General features: G+C 42.4%; 3 protein-coding genes across 3 annotated transcripts; 2 read left to right on the top strand and 1 right to left on the bottom strand.

Moving 5' to 3' along the window:
* The first annotated feature begins 483 nt into the window (after window positions 1-483).
* On the top strand, window positions 484-6,464 carry NMS (neuromedin S). The gene is made up of 7 exons (XM_041418035.1): window positions 484-556; window positions 679-734; window positions 1,086-1,136; window positions 2,259-2,318; window positions 4,966-5,001; window positions 5,408-5,449; window positions 6,426-6,464. Exons 1-7 carry the CDS (start codon window positions 484-486, stop codon window positions 6,462-6,464), a joined length of 357 nt encoding a protein of 118 aa, XP_041273969.1.
* An 8,260-nt stretch (window positions 6,465-14,724) lies between these two features.
* LOC121343132 (histone H2A-beta, sperm-like) lies at window positions 14,725-15,144 on the bottom strand. The gene has a single exon (XM_041418034.1). It carries the CDS (start codon window positions 15,142-15,144, stop codon window positions 14,725-14,727), a length of 420 nt encoding a protein of 139 aa, XP_041273968.1.
* Window positions 15,145-15,203: 59 nt separating this feature from the next.
* PDCL3 (phosducin like 3) lies at window positions 15,204-24,938 on the top strand. The gene is made up of 6 exons (XM_041418032.1): window positions 15,204-15,231; window positions 19,407-19,580; window positions 21,267-21,357; window positions 22,018-22,161; window positions 23,009-23,217; window positions 24,541-24,938. Exons 1-6 carry the CDS (start codon window positions 15,204-15,206, stop codon window positions 24,681-24,683), a joined length of 789 nt encoding a protein of 262 aa, XP_041273966.1. The 3' UTR covers window positions 24,684-24,938.
* Window positions 24,939-26,468: the final 1,530 nt, after the last annotated feature.

The following is a 26,468-nucleotide window of genomic DNA, read 5'->3' as shown; positions in this document are numbered from 1 at the left end:
GTAAAATGGGACTTGTTCAGTATGAAAGTTCATAACCCTTCTAATTAGAAGGCAAACTTTATTTCCCAAGCTGTCATGAGGAGAAATAATTTCCAAACACTCAGCAAGCCCTACTACAAAACTGAATTTTCTGTTCCTCTGTCACTTGACCAGGCACAGCATCTTCTCATCTCTCACTCTTTCAGTCGCTTCTTCTAGAGAAGCAGTTTTGGCGGAGGGTTCTAGGGGGTGGAGAGCGGGGTCCCTAATGCTGGGGTGGGGGATTCTCGTCACGGCGGGCCGAGCCGCGGGGGCGGCAGTGCTTGTCCGGGAGCGACAGTGGGAGCGACAGCGGGAGCGACAGTGGGAGCGACAGTGGGAGCGGTGCTCGGGACCGCCCCGGCGCCCATTGGCTCGGCGGCTCCGTATGGGGCTCGGCGAGGCCCCATAAAGGCGCCCGTCCGCTCGCCCATCCGCCCATCCATCCATCCATCCATCCCCGCCATGCCCTCGCCGCCGCCCGCCCTGCCCTGGCTCCTGGCCGCCTGCTGCCTCTGCGCCCTCCCGCGGGGCTCAGGTACGTCCCGGCACCGGGACCGGGGGAACGCGAGACAGCCCTGGAAAGGATCGGCTCCTCTCGAGGAGCCACTCCTGGCTGGGCTCCGCGGTATCCCAACACAGCCGTGTCCCGTCCCGCAGGGTTCCCGCAGCCTTTCTCGCGCTACCGGGACGGTGTGGAGCTGCCCCCAAACCAGGTACGTCTGTCACTGGCGTCTGACAGCCATGCGACGTGCAGAGGTAGGCAAGAGACGGGGAAGGTGGGAAACGAGGCTCTTCTGAGGTAGGAAATCGGCAACGGACTGGCAATACTTTGTTAAATGCCTTATGAAATACCCTGGGGGTTGGTAACGAGAGGGGGGAGGCTGGCGCCCTTTGCCGCCCGCAGCGGCAGGTGGAACAGGGATGGGCAGGGGTGCGGAGTGCAGCAGGGTGCAGAATAGGACACCTGGGTCAGCAAAGGCTAATAACAAGCCAGCACCGAGCAAAAACACAGGTCCGAAGGTATGATAGACACACTGTTAATGTCTGCTCTTTACTTTTTAAAGCAACTGGCACTGTGTTTCAGTCAGTGGATGGAAATGTCCGATCAACCCCAGGTAACTTGATTCCTGTAATGTGTTTGATCTGCTGAGACTCTCTCTTCCAGACGTACTAATTGTCCTGTATAACCTGGAGCATCGATGTCTGCGGGTGGCAGAGCCTCTGCCAGAGAGCCAGCAGCTCTGGAGAGCAGGGCAAGTTTGTTGGTCTGTGTGCTCTCCTCCTTGTGAAGCTAATGCAGACCTAAAGAAAAGCACTTTTTCCCCCTGTTCTTGCCATGCCAATATTATGCCAATAGTAGCTAACAAGTAGCTAGCTGGAGCAAGAAGTGCCAGACAGTTCTGCAGGATTTAAACGTCCCGTTTGGTCCTGGCTTGGTGCTTGGTGGGTGGATGTTTTTTTTCTGTGGTGCTCAGAGGAGAGGGGAGCAAGGGGAAGTTTTCACAGATAATTTCTGCTGGCCCAAGGCTTGCAAACGCTTTAAAAGAAATGATCAGTATGTGAAAGATCAGTTGCACTGCATTTAATATCGAGCCAAAGGGTCATTTTCAAAGCAGGGAGAAAAATATTTGCAGGATCAGGAAATATTTGGACATTTTGAACATTTTGTGCTGTTTTTTTCTTTCTGAAATGTTACAGTTTTGTGAACCAAAACTTGTAGAAAACAGTTCCCAGAGCCTGTTTTTCAGGTGTCTTACACCTCACTTCCTTTGAAGCTGTAGCTCTCATCTAATGTGATTGCATGCATAAGCAAATCCCTGTCCTGTGGCAGTGAGTACGGGACAGTGTATTTCAGTATATGGTTAAAGGTTATAGTACGGATTGACTGAAAGGTAGGTGAAAATGGGCATAGAATAAACATGCCACAAACCAAAGCTACCCCTAGAACTATTAGCACAGAAAACACATTTTAAATATAAGAGGCTGATTTTCATCTCTTTATAGCACCAGACTGTATTGACAACAGTTGTATTGTGTGTATTCTCCTCAAATAAAAGAGTAATTTTTCAGCTCATAATAGCATCAGTAAGTTTTCCCCTGCTCTGAGTGTTTTTGGTGAACTGTGCTCAATCTAAATTGATCTGGGATCAGAATCAAGCCTGTTTTTAATCAAACCATGTACACATGTTCTCCTAGTAAATGTATTAAAGTATTGTTGGTTTTGGTTTTTTTTTCAGATCTCCAGCACTGTTTTGGATCTCTGTTATTCCATATTCAACAGCATGCATAAAAATGAGGTAAGGTGTAATCACTTGTTTTGTTCCAAAGCATCCCCTTCTTAAACTTAGAAAGCAACCACACCATGACCAACTTTCTGACATTTCTTTCCAAACAATAATGTATAATTAAATACTGTAGTGGTTTAAGAGATGTAAGAGGGTGTATAAAAGACTTTCTTCTTAGTAGTTTGCATGGAATTCTTAGTTACTTTAAATTATTTATATGAAACTGCTGTTTTTTCACCAATTCAGAGCTGAAGAATCAAAACATTCACTTAGTCAGAGTCAGTGTTTTAACCTGACCCTCAGTGTTGAATAACACAGGGTTAAATACACTAAAAATATACATAACATTGGATCCATAGCAAACCTTAGATTATGCTGAACACAGAGGTGCATGAGTTGCTTTAGTGACTTTAATACTCTATTTGTGTTTAGTGGTTTTTTTTTGTGTTTCTGACTCAGAGTAAGGAGATTAAGTTGAGGAGTTATTGAGTATTGCTCTTTTTTGTTGGTGCAGTCACATAAGGACGCACCTCAGTATCAGTTCTGCTTTATATCACTTTTTTATTAGCACCATTTCATAAAAAACCTTTTCCATAAAATTCACTCAGCCCCCAGGTATATACTAAAAAGGCCAATTTACTTGTGGAGGCTGAGTCACCTCTGCTGTTTCAAAGCAGGAGTAGATCCTTGAAGACAACAATAGAAAGTATTTTGAAGTGCGTTTCAATATCTCTTCTTGCCAGCGTGTCTCTATCTTATTATAATTCCAAGCATGCTTTCCTGAAGGAGTCACTAAATACTCTACAATACTGAAGCTGATTGTATAAAACAATTGTAGCATTTCAGTCACAAAGTCTAATAAATGTTTTTGAGTTCACTATTGACTCTTATGCTTCCACAGCTTAGCCAATGAGGGAATGTCCAGAATAATGTGGTAACTTTGAACAGAGTCCTATTCCTAGTCATTATTTTAGTTACTCACTTTGCAAAAAATTATGTGTCCTCAAGATTGGAAGCTGAATCTCATACAATATCCTTTAAAAAAATATGAGCTACACATCTGCAATATGATTTCTAAGTGTGGTCTGAGTAAAGCAGAAGATAAAATAAATACGTAAGGTATGGAAAAAGAACTATGTGAAGTTTTACCCAGCTGACTCAATCTCATATTACATGAAGTCCTACTTTCTTAGCCCACAAGGAACCTTCAGAAGACACTACAAACATGAGTCTGTATGTAGTGAACCCAGTGAAACAGTTATGAAATCCTGCTAACGTCAGCTGAATTTAACTTTCTACATTATTCAAATTAAAAAAAAAAAAATCAGTCAGAGTTACAGATCCTATAGAGAAGGTAGATGGGGTTTTAAGAGAAGGAATGAGGCCTCAGCACTGTGAAAGGCAAAGTCCATGGCAATTTGGTTATGAATGGGACTTGAACCCCACCTGGAGAATTTAAAATATTTTGTGAGAACTAAGAATATTTTACATCAATGTCCAATCACTTCACTGTGTGTTCAAAATTTCCACCCCAAAGATATTTAAAAGCTCCATTTTTGCCATATTTCTTCCACATAGTAATCTCTCACCTGTTATAAATTTGTTAGGATAGTTGAAAATGGAGGCCGAGTCATGAGCCAATCTCTATCTTTGCTTGGTGTGTAATAATCAAATCAGAACAAAGGTAGCACTCATATTGTCTCTCTGTAGTGGTCTTCTCCTCCTTTACACCCTTTAAAGCACCTTGACTGAGCAAGCATTTTTTTCCTCCCTAGTATTTCATAGCCTTGTAAGTTTATGTCAGTCACTCTATAAATTTTTGTCTTGCAGCTTGAACCAAAAAAATCCTCTTCTCATACCCTGAACCATGATTCCCTATTTCTTGCTTGTGTGTTTTGTCTTTTAAAACTCCTTCTCTGGAGTTCCCCACCCACATGCTTTCCTGAGTTCTCACCCATCTTCACATTCTTGCCCATTACATGTGTTTGTTTCTAAGCCCACTCCAGGTAACTAAACCCACTCCCTGATGGGTGACTGATGGCTGTGGCACACAGCCATCCCATTCCTGCCTGGCTGGCAGCATACAGCCTGGCAGCTGTGTCATGGCCGGGAGGGCTCCCAAACCAGGCTGCAGGTTCAGGGCTGCATCACACGTTGAACTTAGTCTGCTCACATAAAGTCATGGGGAAAGTTTCTATTCCTTTAAGTAAGACTGAGTAGAAAAATGAGCAATTTTCTTAAGAACAAAGAGTGCAGGGGAAGGCTTAAACCCCGCAATCTTTCCTGGGTTAAAACCAAGGGCACTCTGAAAGGTGAAGAGCAGCCCCATTTTAACAAGATAAGAGCTATCAGTACAATTCAAGCCTGAAGAGTGGAGCTCCAGGCTGAGCTCTGCTTCACCCCCCAGTGCACAGCTGCACTTTGCTGTACAGCAGGGGAAGCCTGTTGAATGATGGTAATGAACAGAGTAACTTCCAGGCAAGGCTTCACATCAGTCTTTTAAAAAATCCATTTGCTGCTGTTCTTACATCTGTCTGTGATAAGTGTAAGGTTGTGCCTCTTCCCACATGGAGTGCACCAACCTCATCAATAACAGAGGGCCACTGTAACAACCCAAACCATGCTGGCATCTTGATTAACGTACAGTGTCCACTTGCAGGAATCACAGACTGCTTCTGCAAAGTTTACAAAGAAGGTATGTAAATATGAAGACAAGCAGTGGCAGTAGCAGTGGATAGGGAAGTATGTCGCTTTCCTTGTTTCTTTTAAATTCAGCTGGGTTTTTTCCAGTGGTTGGGAAGTGATCTGTGCTGACCCTGCTCATACCCTATGTGTAAAGCTGTCTTTTATATTTCTTCTAAACCCTGTGAATCTTTAATTATGTTAACCTAGTTTATTTACACTAGACACAATGTCCTTCAGGCATTAATTTTTAATCAGCATTCCAGATAAATGGGCATTGGGGACTATCAATAACTTGTTTGCATGCTGCTGGAAAAGACCCCAAATTACCAATAATCTGATAGAATAGTAAAATTTGGCAACAGATCTATGGAATTGGGTTTAAAGTATTTTGTTATTGTTTGTGTTTGATTTTATAGGACAGTCATGGAACGCTGGGGCGGCCTTTCTTCCTTTTCAGGGTATCTGAATCTCTTTGTTTTAAAGATTCTGAATCTCAGACATTGTTATATGTTCACAGACGAGCAGCTGTTTCACAAATTCTAGCTGCAGTTGTTTTGAATAGAGGCCAAATATCCCTATGCTTGAAAGTTTAGGGAGCCATTTGCTCAAAAAGCTCTGGTTTGACTAAAATATGACAAGACAATGAGATCTGGGGTACTGGTAGATTAAACACTTCTTTTTGTTTGAAGATATGCCTCTGAAAATGTTTTATCTTGAGCCAAATCATCCATGTGGCTTGTATCTCTGAGACTGTCAAGACGCACTGATGCTAAATAAATTAGATCAAATGTGTGCCTGAGCTGAGTGCCCACCTGGTCTGAAAGGTCTGCCCAGAAAGCAAAGTCACACTGAATAATGGGGCAAAGCCAAAGCAAAATCATCATCATTTCTCTCACATTTTTCACCCATTGGCTTGCTGAGCTATGACATGGTCTAATTCCCAGTGTGCTGGTTTAGAGACATTCTGATTAACACCAAACTAATTTTTAGGAATATCTTCAACACATTTAAAAAAAAATTAAAAATACTATAAAGTAGGTCACATCAGAGTAATAATTCAGCTGTCGTTTATGCCTAATTTCAAGTTAATTGTTGTTTCAAGTGTGTTCATCTAGGTTCTTTCAATGCTGGTGTTTACATGCTCTTTCTTAGGCATGTGCCTATACTACCCCTATGAATTCAAACCCAAATCCTGAGTGAGAATAATTAAAGCCAGAATGTCTAGCTTTTTGGGCAGAGGCTGAATGAAAATTTCTCATATTCAAAAGCATAACCCGCCCTGCATGGGTCCCCCTGGTATTTGACATGTTGTTTTAAAGAAATTTCACTGCAGTTTTATACAGTACTGTCTGCATGATGGGAATGTATTTTGGTGTGCTTATAAGTCTGTAATCCATTGCTTCTTTACAATCATCTAATTATTATGTTTTTCAGCCTCGAAATGGAAGAACTATTGAAGGCAGTGGTAAGTAGGCAACCAAAAGTGTCAAGAATTTCTTCTGCCGTTTCACCAGTGATGAGCCTCATGACAAAGAAGGTACTGAGAAGCATTACAAACCTAGTACTAACCTAGGTACACACATTTCATATGGCCACTAAGAGCTGTCTTGACAGAAATGTAGGGTTTTTTCATGCCCAGAGACTTAGAGTGCACACCCTTGACAGAGGGATGGTTTTCTTTGTCATGCTTCCATACTCTAAAATAAGGTCAGCAGGGTTACAACATGGTACAAAGAGAACTGTGTGAGAGGAAAGGATTCATGTTTGAATACAAATAAAGATTTGGGTGCTTTTCTAAACCTTCAGATATAAAAATCTTCTGGTTTTAGAATCTGAAGCTATTTCATTTCTAACTTTGAAAATAACCAGGTGTGCAGAACTGAGTACTAAGTCATATTCAGATCAACATCTCAACAAAAAATATGATACTGTGTTAATTTGTTTCAGAATATCGTGGAATGTGAAGTTCATGGATTCATTTACCAGCTCAATGACTTGGTTTACATAAAGGAAAGAGACTTCCCATTGCACTGGTTGTCCATTATGTGACTCAGTTGTCTGAAATTTGCTGTTCCATGTAATAAATTTGCAATCAGTAATTCTTTTTGTTGTCCTTTTTTTTATTGAAGCCCATGCTAGGCTTCCTTGGGCTGTAATCTAGCATTGCCTGGTGCCAGCTGTAATCAAAGAAAGTCCATCATCTCAATATCGACAATTTTCAAATGCAACAGTGAATTTTATAACATCTTCTTTAATAGGGTCATAAATGATATGCTTGTCCTTTTGACTAGATAATATATTTCCCCATTATTTCAGAACAGGCATCCTGAACAACACTATACTAAAATCATCACGGACATTTAATGATTTATTTTGAGTAGCTAAGTGCTCAAGCGTGATAAATGATGAATCCAAAGCACTTTGAAAGAAGAGGAACAAGTACTGCTGCTACATACATATGTTATTTGATCAGATGATGTATTTTTTCAGCCTTGCCTTATTGGCTATCATAAAGCACAAATGAGGCACTTTTGAGAAATACTCTGAACATCTGCCCTTTTTTACTGAAATCATGCATTTGAAAATGTAGTGCAGTTAATTGTGCTTGCACTGTATGGAGTGTTTTGGTATGTGGAGACATTTACGGGCACAAAACTTTAAGTACTAAGCAGTTACTTCCTTAGGAAGAAAAGAACATAGTAAAATTCAGGGTCTGGGGACACAAATGAGGCTGCAATTCCTGAACATAGCATTGACTTCCTCAAGCCCTTTGTTATCCCTCCTTCTCTTTGGCTACTATGGAATAGTACTGTTCCAGTAATGCTGGCACAGCTGCATGTGAACCAGATCTGGAGACACCTTTGTATTTAAAAACAAACCCGAGATACCTGTGTTTTGTCATTTTATGGGGTTTTTGGTGGGGTTTTATCTGGGTAAGTTCCCAGTTTGGGCTGTGTTAACAGAAGTTTGGCTGGCAATTAGAGGGATGAGTTGTTTGGCAATTGTTGATTGCATCTAAGGCAGAGTACTCATTTTGGAGGCTCAGAATGCAGGAAGGCCATAGAAAAAGTGCAGTGAGGGCCTCCAAGGTGGTAAGAACTCTATCACTTGCCCCTGAGGAGATGCAAGGACAACTGGGCTGGTTCAGCCTGGAGGAAGGATGCCTTCAGGGGAATCTAATAGACCCTCCAGTGCTTAGGAGGGCCATCAAGGACACAGCTGTTGTTCAGTGTATTGTCAAATCCTATAGAAAATTATTAGCCCTTGGAAAGACTACCAAAGGGATGCTGGCTCCTCTGGCTTCTCAGATCTCTGGAAGCAGTTAGGATGTTCCTGTGGAAGAAACAACTAAGCCAAATACAAGTGGTGGGGATGCACTCTGGCAATGCAAATAAATAAGAGATAATGATTACAAATGCACTGCCATTGCACTTGTGGCTTGTTTCATCTCAGAGGCCAAAGCTGAAAAGTATCAAATTTTGTTCAGTTCTACATAAGTATTTGTACTGGTATTGGCTGGGATAGTTAATTTTCTTCATAGCAGCTTTTATGGTGATGTGCTTTAGATCTGTGACCAAAACAATGTTGATAACACAGGAATATTTTAGCTATTGCTGAGCAGGGCTTGCACAATCTCAAGACCTGTTTCCCACCCCACCAGTGAGGCGGCGGGCGGTGCACAAGGAGTTGGGAGGTGATGCAGCTGGGATAGCTGACAAAAATGCCGAAGATATCTCACACTGTATGCTGTCAGGCTCTGCCATAAAAACTGGGGAGGAGAAAGGGACAGAAACACACACCCCCACCTCTTCAGAGTGATGGTGTTTGTCTTCCCAAGTCACAGCTACATTATGGAGCCTGGCTTACCTGGAGATAGCTGGACACCTGCCTGCTGACGTAAAGCAGTGAATGAATTCCTTGTTCTGCTTTGCTTTACCTATTAAACTGTCTTTATCTCAGCCCACAGCTTTGCTCACTTTTACCCTTTCAATTCTCTCCCCATCCTGCTGGGGAAAGTAAACAAGATGGCTGAGGTGAAACTGAAGCAGTACTGTATCATAGGCAACTCATGCTGTGCTCTTGCAGTCAGCAAAGGCTTCCTTCACACTAAATAGGTTTCAATAATAACATCTGTTTGAGTCTTGAAACTTAAATAAAATTGATAAATAGGTGCTAATTTGCAGGTGAGAACCTATTTTATGTTCCTCAGTCATATCTGTAGTAACTGTGGCTCCTCTGTAAGAAGCACAGAAGAACTCTTGTTAACTGCTCAGTGGAAATCTTTGCTCCCTGGAGCAATTCAAATGTCACCTGCAAAACAGGAGAAATTAATACTATAGAAACGCAAAGGTCATCTCTGGCCTGAAACTCTTTCTGAATATCCCACTGCAAAACTCACAGCAGAAATGCAGGAGTGCAGACACAGGTGACAACAATTAGAAGCACAGAAATATTTCTGCAAAAAAAAGAGGTGAAAGCTCAGTTCTCACTGTCAGGCAGAGAAGAGACAAATCTAGAGTTTTATGACAAGACATTCAAAGTACTGAGTGTGTTTAGAAGAGTAAATTGGGTCCTTATCCATCCTCTTGTCATAAAAAGCAGCAAGGAGGGACACTCAATTACACTGAGAAGCAACATGTTTCAGCTGCAAAGGGGAAATTATTTTGTGGCACTTAACTCCTGAAACCAGTTGCTGCAGCTTAGAGCATGTGGTTAAGAACAGCTCAGTGGACTCTTGGAAAGGCAGGAATGCACATCTTGGAGTGCACATCTTCGTGCCACCTAACTTGACTCAAAAATCACTTCAGGCTGGCCTAGGACTTTAAAAGCCTGACCTGCTGGGGCTGGGCTCAGCAAGGCACTGCTCAGCAGAGCACACAGCAAGGGACCTGGAAATGCACTCATCTGTGCGGGAGCAAGTGCTGCTCAGCCTCAACATGCTACTCACCAAAGAGACAGAGCACGAAGCACAAGAGAAAAACCTTCTTGGTGCTTTAGTTCCCTCTCTCTGGTCCCTTTGTGATCTTGTGACTTGGACAGCCTCGCTCCCTGCTCAGCTCCCACAGGGAAGAGCTCACTTACTAAATCTTGAGGTGATGGCAAGCTGCGAGGGATGGCAATGCTGCAGGACAGAGTGAGCATTCAGAATGACTTTGGCAAAGATAACTACGGAAAAAAAAATGTACAGCTCACTGAGGATGAAAGGAAGTGATTGCACATAGTGAGGAATAATCAATTGCAACTTTGCAGCCAAGGGGATGGGTAACTGTAGACAGTCAAATATCATAATGTTGAGGAGAAAACAAAATACAATGTGGAATGAGTAAGAAACTGTAGAGGCTGTTACATGGGAGGGGTTGCATTGCTGAATATAGGTAAGGCTTCATGTACAGAGCAATACAGGAGAAGAAAGAGGGGAGCAACCAGCAAAGAGGAAAGGCAGAGGTAAAGGAAAGTTGGAACTCTGAATGAAGTGGGGTTGATTTGCAAGAAGGAAAGTGTGACGTGAGGATTGATAAAATGCTTCATTTCAAACTCACCATTCCTGTCAGCATTCATCAATGCCCGTGTTTACTTATTTGCTGGGATTTTAGAGTTGAGAGGTGATCCCAGGATGTCTACTTGTTGCTCATATGGCAATCATTCTTAAAACTTACTTACCTGTTCCAGACAACTCCCACATTGCAATTGTTATTCATCTACCTTATTAAACAGGGTACAAACGTATCTTTGAGCTGGACTGCATAAACTGTCTTTATTGCTCTGATAGATTTCTGCACTGAACTAGAAGGAGCTACTAAGTCTCCTTCAGTCATTTCTGGATCAACTTTTTCCAGTGTACAAAACCAAAAATGTGACTGATCTTATAGCAGGTTATGATTCACCACCTAAAATTTTGACATTTCTCTGGTGCAAAGAACCTTGTACACCAAACACCATCTCCCTGTTAGGCTTCAACCTGCTGAAAGATCAATAGAGGAAGTCTGAACAAGAACATAAGGCAAACTTGAAATAAAAGAATTCTGGATATATTTACTACAAAACTTCTGCACCCAGGGATTACTACACAGCCATTCAGATAGTACCTGCTGAATCATGGCACTGAAAGACGTGTACACATAAATACAGGTTTCTGGAGTACAGCTGTCTAAAGATCCACCAGAAAAATACCTAAACATCGACTAGAAATCCAGTAGATAATGCCAAAATGTAGAACGTGCATGATCTGACCTCAGGGCACCCAGATGCAATTATGTGTGATCCATCTGAAAAGAAGCTCTGTACAGTCTGCATAGTTCCACAGACTATGAATAATCTCAGATTATAACACAAATTCACTACTCTGTGACTTCCAAAAGAGCAGCACTTGACTTTCAAGAGGACAACGGTGTTTAGGAATTGCAATATTGGGACTGGTCAGCAGAGGGCAAGGCCAGCATCAAATGTGGGATATTCAAAGCAGAGGTGCTTGCGCCCTATCCCTCTCCATGGTACGCTGGGCTTGACCAGCTCGGGTAGTGAACAGGTTCAGACCTTGTGCATCCCTTGTGCTCACCAAGACAAGACTCTCTGAGGCCATAACTTGGGATGTTTCCTCTCCTTACAGAGAAGGTGAAGGTGACAGAAGATATCAAGCTTATAAACACACAAATCTCAGTGCAGAGTGAACTACAAACACCCTGCACAACCAAGACATCTGTCAACAGCATTCAGTCAGTCCTCTAGACAGGTAAAAGAAGAAGAGCTTTTCCAGGCATCATTTCACCCCCGTGCTTCCATCTGTTCACCACTTCATTGAATTGTGGAGCACCACGTACACACTTTCTCTAACGGGGTGTTATTGAAGACATCTATTTTCCTTGACACCCTGGCGCCATGGCGTAACTGAGTTAGGAAAGTAACACCACATCAAGACAAATGTGTTTTGCAGCATCAGTAACAAGACAGATGCCAGAGGAGCTGTGTTTTGAATGGGTTTTTTTGCTTTGATTTGTAACCAAGTCATATACCAGCCTCAGCTACAGGTGACTGAGCTAAGTTGAAAACTATAGCATGAGACATGAGAACTAGTCATGTGCAAAAGTACCATGCAATTAATGTCTTGTTTCATCAAAGTAAATGAGCACTTCAGTGATCAAGAGAACAAGCAAAATTATTGCTATTGTATTTGAGGTTTGAAGAGGCTCTCTTATACTGTATTACATGAAAGAAAGTTTTTTATCACAATTTCATTAGAATTACCTAGGAGCATGATTTCCATACTTACCAAGCACTTTATTAAGCAGGGGCCTACTTGTGGGTATGAAGCTAAGCATCTTCACTACTAAGGTAACACCTTTCTATCTTCCCCCTCTGTGAAAAAGGGTATGGCTACTTAGACTCAACATTTTGCTATGATATTCTGTGCATTTCTGTTCAAAATCATCCACAGTGCCTATTAATCAACCTGGATACAACCCCAACTTTCCAACGAAGCTAAGTGCTCATTATCTGGGCATTTGTCTGAACTTTTTCCCAATGCCTATGTTTAGAACAAATAATGACATAAATGACCATAATAGACCAGTAATGGTTGTTGAGTTTACCTTATAATCCAATAAGACACTTCATCATTGAAAAAAATCTTATTTTCTGATTACATGAATGCATCAGTATTTATCAGTGTAATTAATGCTACTCCAGTAAATGTCTAACTACTCCTCAGCATATGTTTTGCAAAACCAGGTGCCAAAACTAAGTTCTGCATTTTTCCACTCTCAGAGTGGCAACACCTCTAAGGAAAAAAACCAAACCCACAATAAATCAACTTTTCTCCTTGTTCTAGCCCCAGGTTTCTGAGGATCTGTAATTTCACTGTTGATGGGTTGTAAGGCAGCGGTGAAGAACCATAACTGTGTTTATTCCCTTTTCAGCAGCAGAACATTTGATCTGTTGGTGGCCCCTGCCAGGGCTGGTTCAAAGCTTAATGAGATGCATTAACTTTTAACAAGTGTTGTGGAAGAAAGAATATGTCTAGAAAATATCAGTAGTGCTGTTGTGTACGTAACAGGACAGCAGGTGTAAATGCAGAGCCAGAACAGCCAGAAGTATCCTGACATTCTTCTTGCTTGACAAGTTTTATAGTGTAAACAAAAGAGTATCACCCAGTTCTTCCTGCCAAAAAGGGAATTACTCTTTGCTTTATTCTATTGTGAAATACTACCTCACACAAAATTTACATTCACTTCCTGCTGACATTTATGCTGCTCTTTCCTTCATGTATCTATCTCTTATTCTATTTTTACAACATTTTCATCTCCATTCTCACATCTCACTGTTTTTCACCACTTCAGAACTATTTGTCTCAACAACAACTTCTGCTTGACCCTTTTCTCTGTCTGCTGCCCCAGCACAGAGCATCCTGATACAGAGGAAAAAGGCAGTGAATGTGTATCACGGCAGGTTCCAGCCAGGCTGCGCCCGGTGGGGTGCTGGGGCCAGGATAACTCAGTGGAGGCTCAGACCAGGTCCGATCTCCCAAGCCATTCCTAGCTGCAGGCAGCCAAGCAAGCTCAAGTGATTTTAGCTCTTAGCGATTATAGCTCTGTGATTATCAGCTCTTTTGGCTTGCTTATGGCCGTAAGCAGCAGACGCAGGGAGAGGAGAAGGCGGTGTGAGGTTCCAAAGAATTCTTTATTAGGGTCTTCCACGAAGGGTCTCAGTGACAGCTCTTCTGCCGAACCAGGCAGAATTAGGGGTTTTCATACCCTACAGGGGTTTTGGAAATTGTCCAATAGAAAGGGTCAGGGGAAAGTGACCTATAGGCTTACAGGGAGATAAGCAGGGGCTGAAAGGCAGCAGAGAGGGGCTTCTAAGGCCCAGTCATCATGACTTGGCATTTCCTAGCTCAGGCTTCTGACCTCCAAGGAGGCCTTGCTGTGAGGAAGAATATGCTGTGAGGAAGAATATGCTATAAAGCAGATACCAGAGCAAGCCTCCTCTGAGAGGACCTGCTGCTTGTTAATTACAGTCAAAGTAAATTAAATGCCCCTGAATATAGAAGGGCCATTTTATTTTTTAATGATGCAATAATGAATATTTTAAAAAATTATCAATCCATAGAGCAAAACCAACAGACTTTGAAGGGGAGAAGGTAGAGTAGACCCTTTCTCAAGTTCTTGATAACTTTGTACAATGGAAAAACACTGAATTTGTCATCTGTGTTGAGAGAATAGATGGCTCCACCACTTTCTGCATGCTTTGCCCTGATAGAGACTTACTGTAATGATGGAGCAAATGCTCACTACAGTTTTATGAGCAATAAGGCTTTAAAGACACAGGGTTACTAACCTCTAAAGCAGAGTTATCCTCTGAGACACTGAACTAATCGCATGATGAATCTGTGCTAGATGGAAGAAAAGTTGACAGGAAAAGCAGCATGTGTCTTGACTCCTCTCCATGCTTCACAACACTTACCTGCAACATGTTTTCAAAAGTAAGCATGTACTGGACTTTTAAAAAAGTTACTCAGGTGCTGTGCTCGGCTATTTTTTAAAATTTCATTTTCTGTTCTTCCACTCATGAGAAAGGAGAAAAGGAGACCAGTGTTGCATTCCAGAAACTTTATTACACACTTTAAAAATGCCTTAAAATTTGTAGGCAAAGTACTTGACAAAGAAGTAAACACATACAAATTAGTGGTACTGAGCCCCAGCATCCATAGGTGCACAGACCAGACCAGGAAAAGCAAGTCTCACTGGCTACCACCATAGTCTTGAGAAGCAGCAACACTTCCGCTAGTTTTCTTCGGAAGGAGCTGAGAAAGGATATTTGGCATAACCCCGCCCTGAGGAATGGTCACACAGGCAAAGAGCTTGTTCAGCTCCTCATCATTTCTCACAGCCAGCTGAATGTGCCTGGGCATGATCCTGGTCTTCCTGTTTTCATGGGCAGCGTTGCCTGCCAGCTCCAGGACCTCTGCCGTCACGTACTCCATCACTGCAGCCAGGTAGATGGCAGCGCCAGAGCCAATCCTGGCAGCGTACTTCCCTCTCTGCAGGAGCCTATGGACACGGCCCACGGGGAACTGCAGACCTGCCCTGGCTGATTTGCTTTTCTTTAATGCTTTTCTAGGGTTGCCAGCCACTGCGTGTTTCTTTCCACGTCCAGACATTCTGACAGGCGAGGAGACACAGAGGGCTGGAGATCTTCAAAACGCTTGGGCTACAGCTAATGGACAGCAAGAGGAGGCAACAGCAAGGTCAGTCCTGCTCTTCCACATCAATGAGAAAGCTCGTGCTTGTCCTGAGGAAAGAGCACACCACACACCACAGTTCATCAACAGCAGGGCTAAAATTTTAACAGTTATTACCCTTTTACAGCCTGCCTTTTAGGAAAAGGATCACATTGCAAAACCTATCAAGGGTTATTGAAGTTGGATATGAAGGGCTCAAAAGAAGACAGGCTTTCCCCTGCTACTTGGAGTGTATTTAGGATTGAGGCACAGTGGGTTTTCTTTAGCAAGATTTTTTTTAAACACCACAACTGTTACCTCAAAGCTAACTTGAGGCCTGTCTCTTCTTTCAAGAGCAATCTGCTCTTGAAAAAAAAACTTGTACTATCAAGTTACAACTTCCCTCCATTTTAAATCTAAAAATGGAAAAATTCTTGCAGCCTACATCTTGTTATATCCCAAATACTCCAGGACATTTTCATACACAGCTTTAAATTAATTCCTTAAGTGGTATTCTCTGGCTTTTATGAGACTACTACTGGAGATCTTCAGTACCAGGAGGAGGATGAATTGATTTGGACAGCACAATGCAGACTGAAGAATAGAAGTTACCATCTACTTCCTCATGATAAAGAAAATCCACCCCAACTAGAATACTCTTCCAACTGGAGTAGCAGAACTACTCATTTAAATAATATTTCTAGTCTGTAAGTAGAGGACAGTTAACTTCCAGCACAGCTGTTTACAACATACAGGAACACCCATCACACATTAATATGCAGGGGCTTTTACAGAGAGGTTTAACTATTTAAGAAAAACTAGAATAAGCTCTGAAAAGAAGGTAAAAAAAAGTAAAAATTAAAAAACCCAACCCAGTCCCTAATAAAGTCCAAGCAAACTAAACCCTATGTCCCTATACCTATTACCAAATAATACTTTTTCTAAATAATTCACAGTACAGTCATACTGTATAATAGAGGCAGCTAACTTACAAAATAACATGAAGCCCACAACCCCAAATCTTCCACAATACATTACAGATGAAAATTACATCACATTACCTTCAAAAAGTCTTATTTTTTCCCAGTCTGTGCCTTGCTACAACCTGCACCCAAGCACAAACAAGCCACATAACACCTTTACCCCGGGCCCAGATTTTTTATTAGCAACTTGTTCTCCTCATCAGCAGGTCACCTGGGTAATTAATGAATCATTTACACATGTGCTTCATCTTCCTTCACCTAATCCCTGATCTGGGGCAAAAAAAGAAATACATTACAGCTGCTCAGCAGCAAATTGGCTGGGGTGAGGGAGAAGAAGGCAGGCTGTCTGCAAGGGCTGAGCCATAGCTACATTTCAGCCTCACTGTGGCACTGCCAGTTCTCACCCACTGGCTGGAGTATTTCTGTCTGCACGCTATGTGTAAAAGCAATCCTCTTCTTCCTGCTGAAGCTTGATAAAAAAAGCACATAGGGAAAATGGGCTTTGTAAATATATTTTTAGTTGGGTGGGAGGGGGAAACTGTGTTTTGCTTTAGACGTGTCCTGGGTAGAGTCATGCTTTGTTCACAATGTGTCTGAGTCTCACCAAGTGATGTGATAGGGCTGCTCCTAAGATTTAGGCTTCTGCCACTTCTTCTGGTAACTCTGTCCCAGATGGGGCTCAGGGTTTACTGTGGTTCTGGTGCTGAGGGTGCTTGGCTAGTTCCTCTTTGTTCACCTGGGCAAAAAGGAATATTTTTGAGCAGCCTTTAAAGAAATGAGTGCTCACTTCCTGCTCATGCTCTTTCTGTGTTTATTTTCTGGCACTCAAAGTGATTTCCAACCAGCAACATACAAGAGCCATGGCTGTGAATGGTATTTCAGCCACAGAAGTTGACTGTTTAAACCAGAGGGTACTCCCAGAAGCCCAGGCTCTGGCAAAATACTCAGACAACAAAACTGTCATGAACAGTTCAGCCTTTGGTTCTGCCTGCCAGACACCAGATGTGGGTCAGAGCCTCACAGCGCCTGCATTTGTGGCACTCACCCACTTTTCCTGCAAGGATGAGCATTTAGTCTAAGCTGAGTGAGGTTGAGTTTCCTGCCACTTCAGGGCATTGAACAACCAGTATGGGGTACCCTCTGCATATCCAAACTGAGGACTCATGTCCTTTCAAAGCACAGCTGTCCTCTTCTCCTAATTCAGAGGCAGAAAAGGTGGCTGTGCCTTCCCTGCAGTAACCCAGACTTAGCACAGGGAAAGTGGCCAGCCCACTTCAGAATAACTGGCTGTTAATGGGATGCCCACGACCTTTAATATGTGCCAGTGGCGTTTCTAAATTTTCATTTCAGGCCCTTGCCAGAGCTGAGACAGTCCTTCCTCCACATATTCAAGCACACTCTTAAGGCCTGCCGGCAGATTCTTTAAGGTTCTTTTATGAGGACTGAGATCTGGGTGAGTCTGAGATCTGTCAATTAGAGAACAGAGAATAAAAGGGGGAGAAGGGAGGCAGGAGCAGGTCTCTTCCCTCTGCTGTGTGTCTTTGAAAAACAAGCTGAAAAGACCTGCTTATTTATTTGAAAGGACAGGCCTAGGTGCCTGTTTGTATGGAATGGGGTATGACCCCAAATGGATTTGGGTCACCACATCTGACACAGTTTTCAGTGTTTTCTGAGTGATACTTTAACACAGACTCAAAACTGAAATAAAAGTAACTATCAAGAGACAAATTTCTGATAATATCAGTTGGCTATGATCCAATCATAACAATATGACAAGGACAGCTGATTATGCCTAATAAGAATAGATAATAGAGGCTTGATTGCTTATTTTATTTTATTTTTTAACAGATCAGGGAAAGAAAATAAGAAGGTAAATCAGTAGGGAAATAACGCAGGGTATGAAAAACAAACAGATAAAAAAGGCTCAGTGAAGTGGAAACAAAAGTTGCAGGGAATCACAGAAATAGACTGGGAGGGACCACAGTGAGCCACCTGTCCAACATCCCTGCTCAAACATGGTTTTTCTATGTCAGACTGGAAGGGGCTTGGAGTATCCTGATTTACTGGAAGGTGTCCACGGCAGGGGGAGTTTCGATCTTCAGGGTGCCTTTCAACCCAAACCGCCCCACGGCCCCTGACGGCCCGAGGCCTCCCACCGCCGGGACCGTCCTTATTAGGCGCTGCGGGAAGCGGCGGCGGTGGCGCCGGGCCCGCCTCTAGTAAATGATAGTAAATGCGGAGTCGAAGGAAAGGTGACCGCGATCAGAGACGGGGGGGGGATGGGCGCGGAAAGTGTCTGGTGTTGTGTTTGCTGAGCTACATTGTTCTTTTTCTTTATTTTCTTCTGTTTCTTCCCTTCTGCCCCTATCTCCCCCTTCCTGTCCCCATAGTCCGTAAGTACTGGGGCTCAGTCGGGGCGGAGAGGTGGTTATATGGCCGTGAACAGACCTGGTGTAAGGCGTACTGACACAAGCTATAGCAAAGCACTAGGCGTGTTCACTTTCTAAACTGGACCTAGGCCAAGACAGCAACTAAGCACAATCAACCTATGGGCGCTTGTCGCTGAGATTTCTTGTATTTTAAATAAAATTGCCTGCTAAATAGGAATATCTCATACTCAGCTTTTCAACAATATGCAGGGGTGTATTGGCCTTGTTTTGCAGGATTTTTTGCAGCTGTTTTACAGTAAAATCTCTGGAATAGTCTGGCTATAAATTTAGATCTGAATCCTTAGCAATGGGCTTGGCTGACAGAGATGGCTTGTTTTTCTCTAAACACTTACATACTCACTCTGTCTTGAATCTAGGAAAGAGACTTCCCATGCACTGAGCGCTAGGTCTGTAAGGTTTGTGCCTGTGTGTGTCTTGTCACTAGTGTCTCCTGATTCAGTGACCCTTGATTTGGTGGCCTGTCCTGCTGAGGGTCTGTAAGGAAGCCTTCTGGCTAGCATGCTTCCCTGTCACCCAGCTGATACCCTAGTCTTTCATTGTACTTGCTGAGAGATGCAGCAGTGGTTACAGTGCTTCAAACTTTGGTACCCAGCCAAGACCTCCTGTATGTGCTGTGAGTGGGATGGAATAAAACAAAGTCAGGCTTCAGGGTACTGCAGGTCTGGGGCTGGAAAGAAGCCTCAGCGACAGGAGGATTTGTACTGTGGCTTTCTGGCACCATCCATCCAGTTACCAGTTTAGCAACTGTGTTAAGTTCTGGAAGTGGTAGAATTCAGCTTGAGGAAATACCTTCCATTTGTTGTTCTGTTCCAGGATCCAAATAAAGACACGGAGTGGAATGACATTCTGCGCAAGAAAGGTATCCTTCCTCCAAAGGAAAATGTGGAGGAACAGGAACGGGCAAAGGAAGAGGAGCAGTTTGCCATCCTTCAGAAATCTCTGGGTGAGTGACCAGCCAACTCAGGCAGCAGCAGGAGAAGCCTTGGAATGGCTCCTGGGGGAAGCTTTCTCAAAGAAATGACCGGCAGCAATGTTTATATGCTACACAACTAAAGTGACTTCAACTTCTGTGGGGGGAAAAAGAAAGTCTTGAGCTCTAAGTTATTCTTAAAGAATATACCTTATAATTAAGTGATTTTATTTATATTCTTACTATTGTTAGGAATAAGCATACTTCAGCCAAAGTGCAATTAGTAGGACGGCATGATAGGTAAGTACTGAATGGGACCATTTTGACCACCACAGTTGTAAACAGGTCTGACCTTACAGTAAATTTCCATGTGGAAACATTATGAGGACATGGAGCACCATTCAGGAATACTCTGCATTATTTGACTTTAGTCTTTAAATTATTTATTTTAGTCTTTAAACAGGCACAGATGTTTGTGCTTAATAAATGTTTGTGACTCTTATTGACTGTTTGTTATGTGATGCTGTTGGAGAACTCTGAGTAGGAGTTAGATACTGATATGTAGATATGAGTATTGATCTTGAAAGTTAGGTGTTGAGAGTTTGGGACAAGGGTCCTCATTCTCCTTTTTAAACACAGGTGTCTAAACCAAAACATTTCCAAGGACTTCATTACCTCAGATAAATTGAATTCTTCTTCTTTAAAGCTTTGTGCCCCACAGGACTGCAATGTATCATTTTCCAGGTCTGTAGGGATACCAAAGCTTCATCTGTGCAGGGTGATCAGCTGTTTATGGTATCAAACAAATACATTCCTCAACACATGGATTCTTCCCGCACAGGAAAGCTTTGTTCTTCATGTCAGCTCTGTATTTTTATGGAAGTAAATGTTTGAAAACTGAAACAGGAACAGTGCAAAGGGAGTCTGCCAGGTGAATGTGCACATTTGTGCTGCAGCTGCTAAGCTTGAAAGCTGGTGCAGGTAGTTGGGTGCTAATCTAGGCAGCCTTCAGCTCAGAGGCCTTTTCCATCATATTCTTTCCATCTGTATCTCTAAAGAACACAACACTTCCTAACAATCCATTAGGAATAATAATGACAGGTGGAGAAAGCTGAGGCTGTTCAGCCTGGAGAGGAGAAGGCTTGGGAGAGAACCTTCCAGTGCCAAAAGGACTGAAAAAAGAGCTGGGGAGAGACTTTTTAGAATCATAGAATAGAACCATAGAATGCCCTGAGTTGGAAGGGACCCACAAGGATCACTGAAGTCCCAACTCCTAATGGCAATTCCAACTTTACAAGACCATGGGGTGATAGATAGGACAAGGGGGAATGGCTTTAAGGTGAAGGACAGTAGGTTTAGATTACATATTAAGAAGAAATTCTTTGCTGTGAGGGTCATGAAGCACTGGAACAGGTTGTCCAGAGACGTTGTGGATGAAATTGTCCCATCGCTGCAAATGTTCAAGGCCATGTTCATGGGCCTTTCAGCAACCTGGTTTAGTGGAAGGTGTCCCTGCCCTTGGCAGGAAGGGTTGGAACTGGGTGATTTTTAGGGTCCCTTTCAACCCAAGCCATTCTATTATTCTGAGATAATATTTTTAAAAATCCACTGCATATTAATCTGTCTTTAGAGTAAATAAATTCTGTTGTACTGATGAAAGTTAATGGGTGTTAATCCTGGAATGAGGTTTTTGCTGATTTAATGTTTCTTCTATTCTAGTGAAAACTTACGAGGACATGACTCTGGAAGAGCTAGAAGAGAATGAAGATGAATTTAATGAGGAAGATGAGAGAGCTATTGAAATGTACAGGTCAGAGCAGCTTGAAGAATTTAAAGAATTGGCTTTAGTGATAATTGGAGAGTCTTTCTTTTATATGCTTTTAGATATTGTTGAAGAGAAAGGATGTTTTTAGGATGGTGGAAGAAGGGGGTTGTGGTTTTGGCCTCTTGTGGAGCTTCTAAGTGTCTTTAAAAGGATAACAGTGTTTGAATTCAGTATCCTTTATCTACAGCATAGCTTTGCAGAGATAATGTGCACCTGCTGAGTGTATGGCCAGGGATCCTGAGAGCTTTGAAAATCACCTCCAGTATTTCCTAATTTTTGTGTGAATGAGATTAAGGTGCTGCAGATTTGCATAATTAGTGTTGGTTTCCCTCTGTCTTGTAATGTCTCTCATGGCTTTTGCCATTTAGTTTGGTAGTGTATTATCTGGAAAACAAATGTCTAGTGAGGCCAGAAATGAGGAAAAAAAGTATTTAACGAAACACAGATTTACTTCTTGCATGTGGCTTTAGCCTATGATGCAAATACAACAGCATGTACAGTGTCATTTTGCTTTTATTGCTCTGGGCTTAGAAGAAGTTTGTAACTTGTCTCTGAAGTCTAGGCCTCAACCAGCTCCTTCAAGTTATGTTCTGTCAAAAAAATGCATCTATTCACAAGACGTCTTTTTCATTCCTGGCTATTCAGGCAGCAAAGGTTAGCAGAAATGAAGGCAGCTCAAATGAAGAATAAATTCGGGGAAGTTTTGGAGATTTCGGGAAAGGATTATGTTCAAGAGGTTACAAAAGCTGGAAAAGGTATATGGGTAGTCTTACACCTCTACAAACAAGGGTAAGATTTTATTTTTTTTTTTAAACCATTAAACCTTGCACTGTCAATATCTGGAAATGCTCCAAGGTAATTGTGTAGTTATTGTGGAACTAAGGACTAATTTTTGAGTTCTAAGAAATAAAAACAAATTAGTAATTTTAATACTGTTGAGTCAAGATTGCTACACTTTATTCTAAAATGATGTTACCATGAAGTGGCTTTTTTATACATCTCTACAACACAACAAGATGTGTACCATACAGCTTCCATAGAGGTAGCTGCTGCCACTGAAATATCCAAGCTTTGGAAGTTATTCTGGATCAAATGCAAGGGGCTGTGAATAGGAAGGATCAATGTGTATTTAGCTTGGTTTCTAGTGGCATACAAATGGAGTGAGCAAGGTTTGCAGTCCTGTCACCATGACAGAAGACCTTGTCAGAAAGGTCTGTTAACGTAGCTAGATTTTTTTGAAAGGTTATAAATACTTGCTGTTGTTCTTTGTCTCTAATTGCCTCATAGGTGTTGATCATCATTTGCATACCTTCTTCCAGGAGCAGTTTTGTTTTTATTTTGCCCTTGCTCATGCAATTTCTAAGTATCTTAAATTCTTAAACCACTTTCCCGTAATACAAAGGGGATAGAGGGGAATGTTGCATTATTAATATATTAAGACAAAAAACCCACCACACACCAGAATCTCCAGTGGTGTTGATCTCCTCTGAATGCTAGAATACAGAATTTGCTTCTGGTACTTCTGTCTTTGCAGAAAGTCATCGATCTGATACTTCTGACATTTCTTCTGGAGCTGTTTACTTTTCAAGTTGTCTCTTGTTGTCTCCTTATGTGTGTCTGTTGCTGTTCTTCGCAGAATTCCACTCTGTGCCTTAATAAATCAACATATGAGTGGGCTTGCAAAGAAGTTCAGAGACGTGAAATTCATCAAAGCTATCTCTACCACCTGCATTCCCAACTACCCTGATAAGAACCTCCCCACGATATTTGTGTACCTGGAGGGAGACATCAAAGCTCAGTTCATTGGGCCTTTGGTGTTTGGTGGCATGAACTTGACAAGGGATGGTGAGTGTCTGCATCTCTGCTCTTCCAAAGGAAAAGCAAAACTGTATTGCTGGGAATGAGAGAAATGAGGCTTAGGAGAAGGGTGGTACTGAAAATGATATTAGATTTTTTTTTTTCCTACCCCTATTGCTCAGCCACATGACTGTTTTGTAAAAGCAGTGATAGGCCAACATGTAGGTATTTGTCTTTTGTGTGCAAGTATTTATGCCCTGTGTTGGGTGAAACAAATTTTGCTGGATATATTAAGGTAAACAGTTCCCATGCATGTTCTTAGGGTGTCTTGGACATGAACGACTGCCCTTGCCTGCAGTGACATGATAATCTGTGCACTTGCCCACTGGATTGTAGGGCTCCTTGTTTCATTTTTAAGATGATGGCGTATGTTTGTCTGTTGTCCCTGACTGAATCATCTTAATTCAGTCATCACAGAAAGCTGTGTACTGAAATTTTGCCACTTCTATGTCTTCCTTCTCCCCTAAGCACATGTGCCTTCCACTGAAGATTAAAGAAAGTGTGAGGTTGTGCTCATTATTCTGTAATATATGAAAGAAATTAGATTTGATGATAGGATTGTCAGCAGCAGTAGGAAAACAGTTTCAACTGAATGTGTTGTATTGACTTTCTACCACTTCTGGGAAGCAATCCAGTCCAATTTGGGCCTACTGTGGGTGGTGAAGTCTCTCTTTGCTGTCTAAAGGAACTAATACTTAGTGATGTAGAGGCAATGGGGTGAATCCTATTTACAAGGTACATCCATGGAAAATACCTGTAATTGAGATGTGTAAATGAAATTTCCACAATTTTTTGCCCTTTATTAAATTTATTCCCTGCCTCTTCTGATTGTGATGAGCTCAATATATGATGGGAGCAGCTGTAATGTATGAGCTGTATTCCTTCACTGGCAATGGATGTGCAAATATGTTTTCTGCCCTTTGTGGTTAGAAGGAGGTAGAGTTCACTTTCACTGGGAGAGTTGCTTCTAGAGCTGCTGCTCTGTATCCATCACCTCTTTTGCACTCCTGGTGGCAAGGTGAGCAGAGTGGCACTGGGGATGTCACTGAGGGTGCGTACAGAGCAGTACCCTGACCTTTGTGCCCTGGGCCGGGACCTGTGTCACCACTAGGGGCTGGGAAAGGAGGGCTTGGCTGGCGCTGGTGTGGTAAACGAGGCAGGAGCTTGGATCTGGGTATGGAAGAAGAAGAAGAGGAGGGCCCTGGTGTGGTGGTGGTGGTAGGATAATAAGGGAAATCACCTGGGGAGCCAAGGGTAGGCTTTTTCCAGTTTGCTCCCCTACATTCATGACTCTTGTTTTGCACTGCACAGAATTGGAGTGGAAGATTTCTGAGTCGGGTGCTATCAAGACAGACCTCGAAGAGAACCCCAGGAAGCAGATCCAGGACCAGCTCATGTCCTCAATCAGGGCGTGTGTCCCAGCCAGAGGGGAGAGTGACTCAGAGGATGACTAATTCCCATGTCTGCATCCGGATTGATGCAGTGCCCTTGCAGCCAGTGTTCCTGCCTCAAGCACTGGAGACACTCCTCAAGGCCTTGCTGAGCCCCAGAAGGGTAGCCTTTCAAGACATTCATTCTAGAAACTCTAGAAACTAAAAACATTTCTGTTTTTTAAAAATTGCAGCTTCACTTAAGATGCTGAAAGACATTTTGTATAGTGAAGCCTGAGTAAATCTTACTCAAAAGTTTTAAAATATAGACGTGAATAGCAACAGGTCTCTTGTTATTATTTTCATAGTAATTTGCTACTTCTAAAAAAAAAATTGAAATATGAAGTGGTCGTAAGTGCACTGTTTTTAACAAGCTTAAGTTGTACAGATCAAATCTAAATAGCTGTCTTAAATAATTGCTTATGGCACTTACCATTCCCTAGCCCACTGTGCTCAGACCTCTTACAGCCTGGACTTCACAGAGAGCTGGGGGGTTGGTACAATGCAAGTGCTTCTGAAGGTGGTGTGTCCTCTTCTGCAGAGATGTGCTGGCTCCAGAGAGACAACATGAGGCTGTAAGCTGGGATTCCAGGCATCTTGAGAGGGGCCTTGAGGACGGCCAGCCACTCCTGGATACTGTTGAGTGCCGAATTCTGCTTTTGAGTTAGCAGAACTATTTTGCCTTTCAGAAGGACTGAACTTCCTGTACCATCTTGCCTGTTAATTGCAGAATAAAATTCAAGATGGTGGTGCTCGTGTGAAACTGCTGATTTCTTCAACCATATCAGAAGTCAGGTGTTCCTACAGTAGTACCATTGCCAAATGGAAGGGAGGATGATGTTTAGGAACAGACATCTTGCTATATTAAAGACTTCCATTTTCCAGTTACAGTAATAATAATAACTGAAGCCTTAGAAGAGCATAAACTTAAATACCACCTTGATTATAGATCTGCTGACATTTGGAGCTGCTTGATTATTTTGGGTTGGATTTAATGTCCACCTATACTTTCAGATGGTCTACACTCAGGATAACAGTCTCCAAGAGCTTTTGCTAATGAGGCTGCCCCAATGACATTTTGTTATACTGCTGGTGGATTCTGTGGGTGGATGGTACAATACTCAATAAGCAGCAATATTTAAACAATTTTTTTATTAGTTTGTAGTGACTTTCAAGCATGATTCCTGCACTCTGAGACAAACCAGTGTGTAGTCCAAACAACAGCTAACCATTCCTTCAGGTGAGGATGTAAGATCCTGACGGAGAGCTTCCTCTTTGAGATGTGAATGGTGATTTGAGTTTCACTTGTCTCCTTTCTTTTGTCTTAGGTGTTTTTTGACAGAGTACATAAAATATTAATTTTGTGCAAGTGAGCCAAATGCAGCACAATAGAAGCTGATAGATTCTGAATTTTATTACATAGGAGCACTCTTCTCATGACACAGGACTGTCCTAAGTGCAGACTTGATGCTTCACTGTGCTCACCTACAACTTCGTACAGTCTAGGAAAAGGATGACTCTTCTCTGTAGAAGCCTGCACTGCATATTTTACTTATCTTTTGCTTTTTCACTCTGAATTGTGCTTTTGAGTGACCTCTGATCACATGGACTGCATTCCTTTTGGAAAAACTAGAGGAGAAGCTAGGGGTGAATAAAAAGGAGGGGTGGGACTTCAGACTGTTTCCTTCACACTCTCTTCTTCCAGCAGGGTCTTAAAACCACAGTTGCCTTCCCCTTTTGTTTGTTGTCTAATGGGGTTTGTGAGCTCTTGGACAACCAAGAGGACTGAGGTCCTGAAGAGGACCAGGG

The sequence above is a fragment of the Onychostruthus taczanowskii genome, unplaced genomic scaffold (assembly GCF_017590055.1).
Source record: "Onychostruthus taczanowskii isolate IOZ18803 unplaced genomic scaffold, ASM1759005v1 scaffold58, whole genome shotgun sequence".
In the NCBI taxonomy this organism is placed as follows: Eukaryota; Metazoa; Chordata; class Aves; order Passeriformes; family Passeridae; genus Onychostruthus; species Onychostruthus taczanowskii.
The sequence above is the reverse complement of the archived record's forward strand: the minus strand, read 5'-3'. Positions and strand labels throughout refer to the sequence as shown.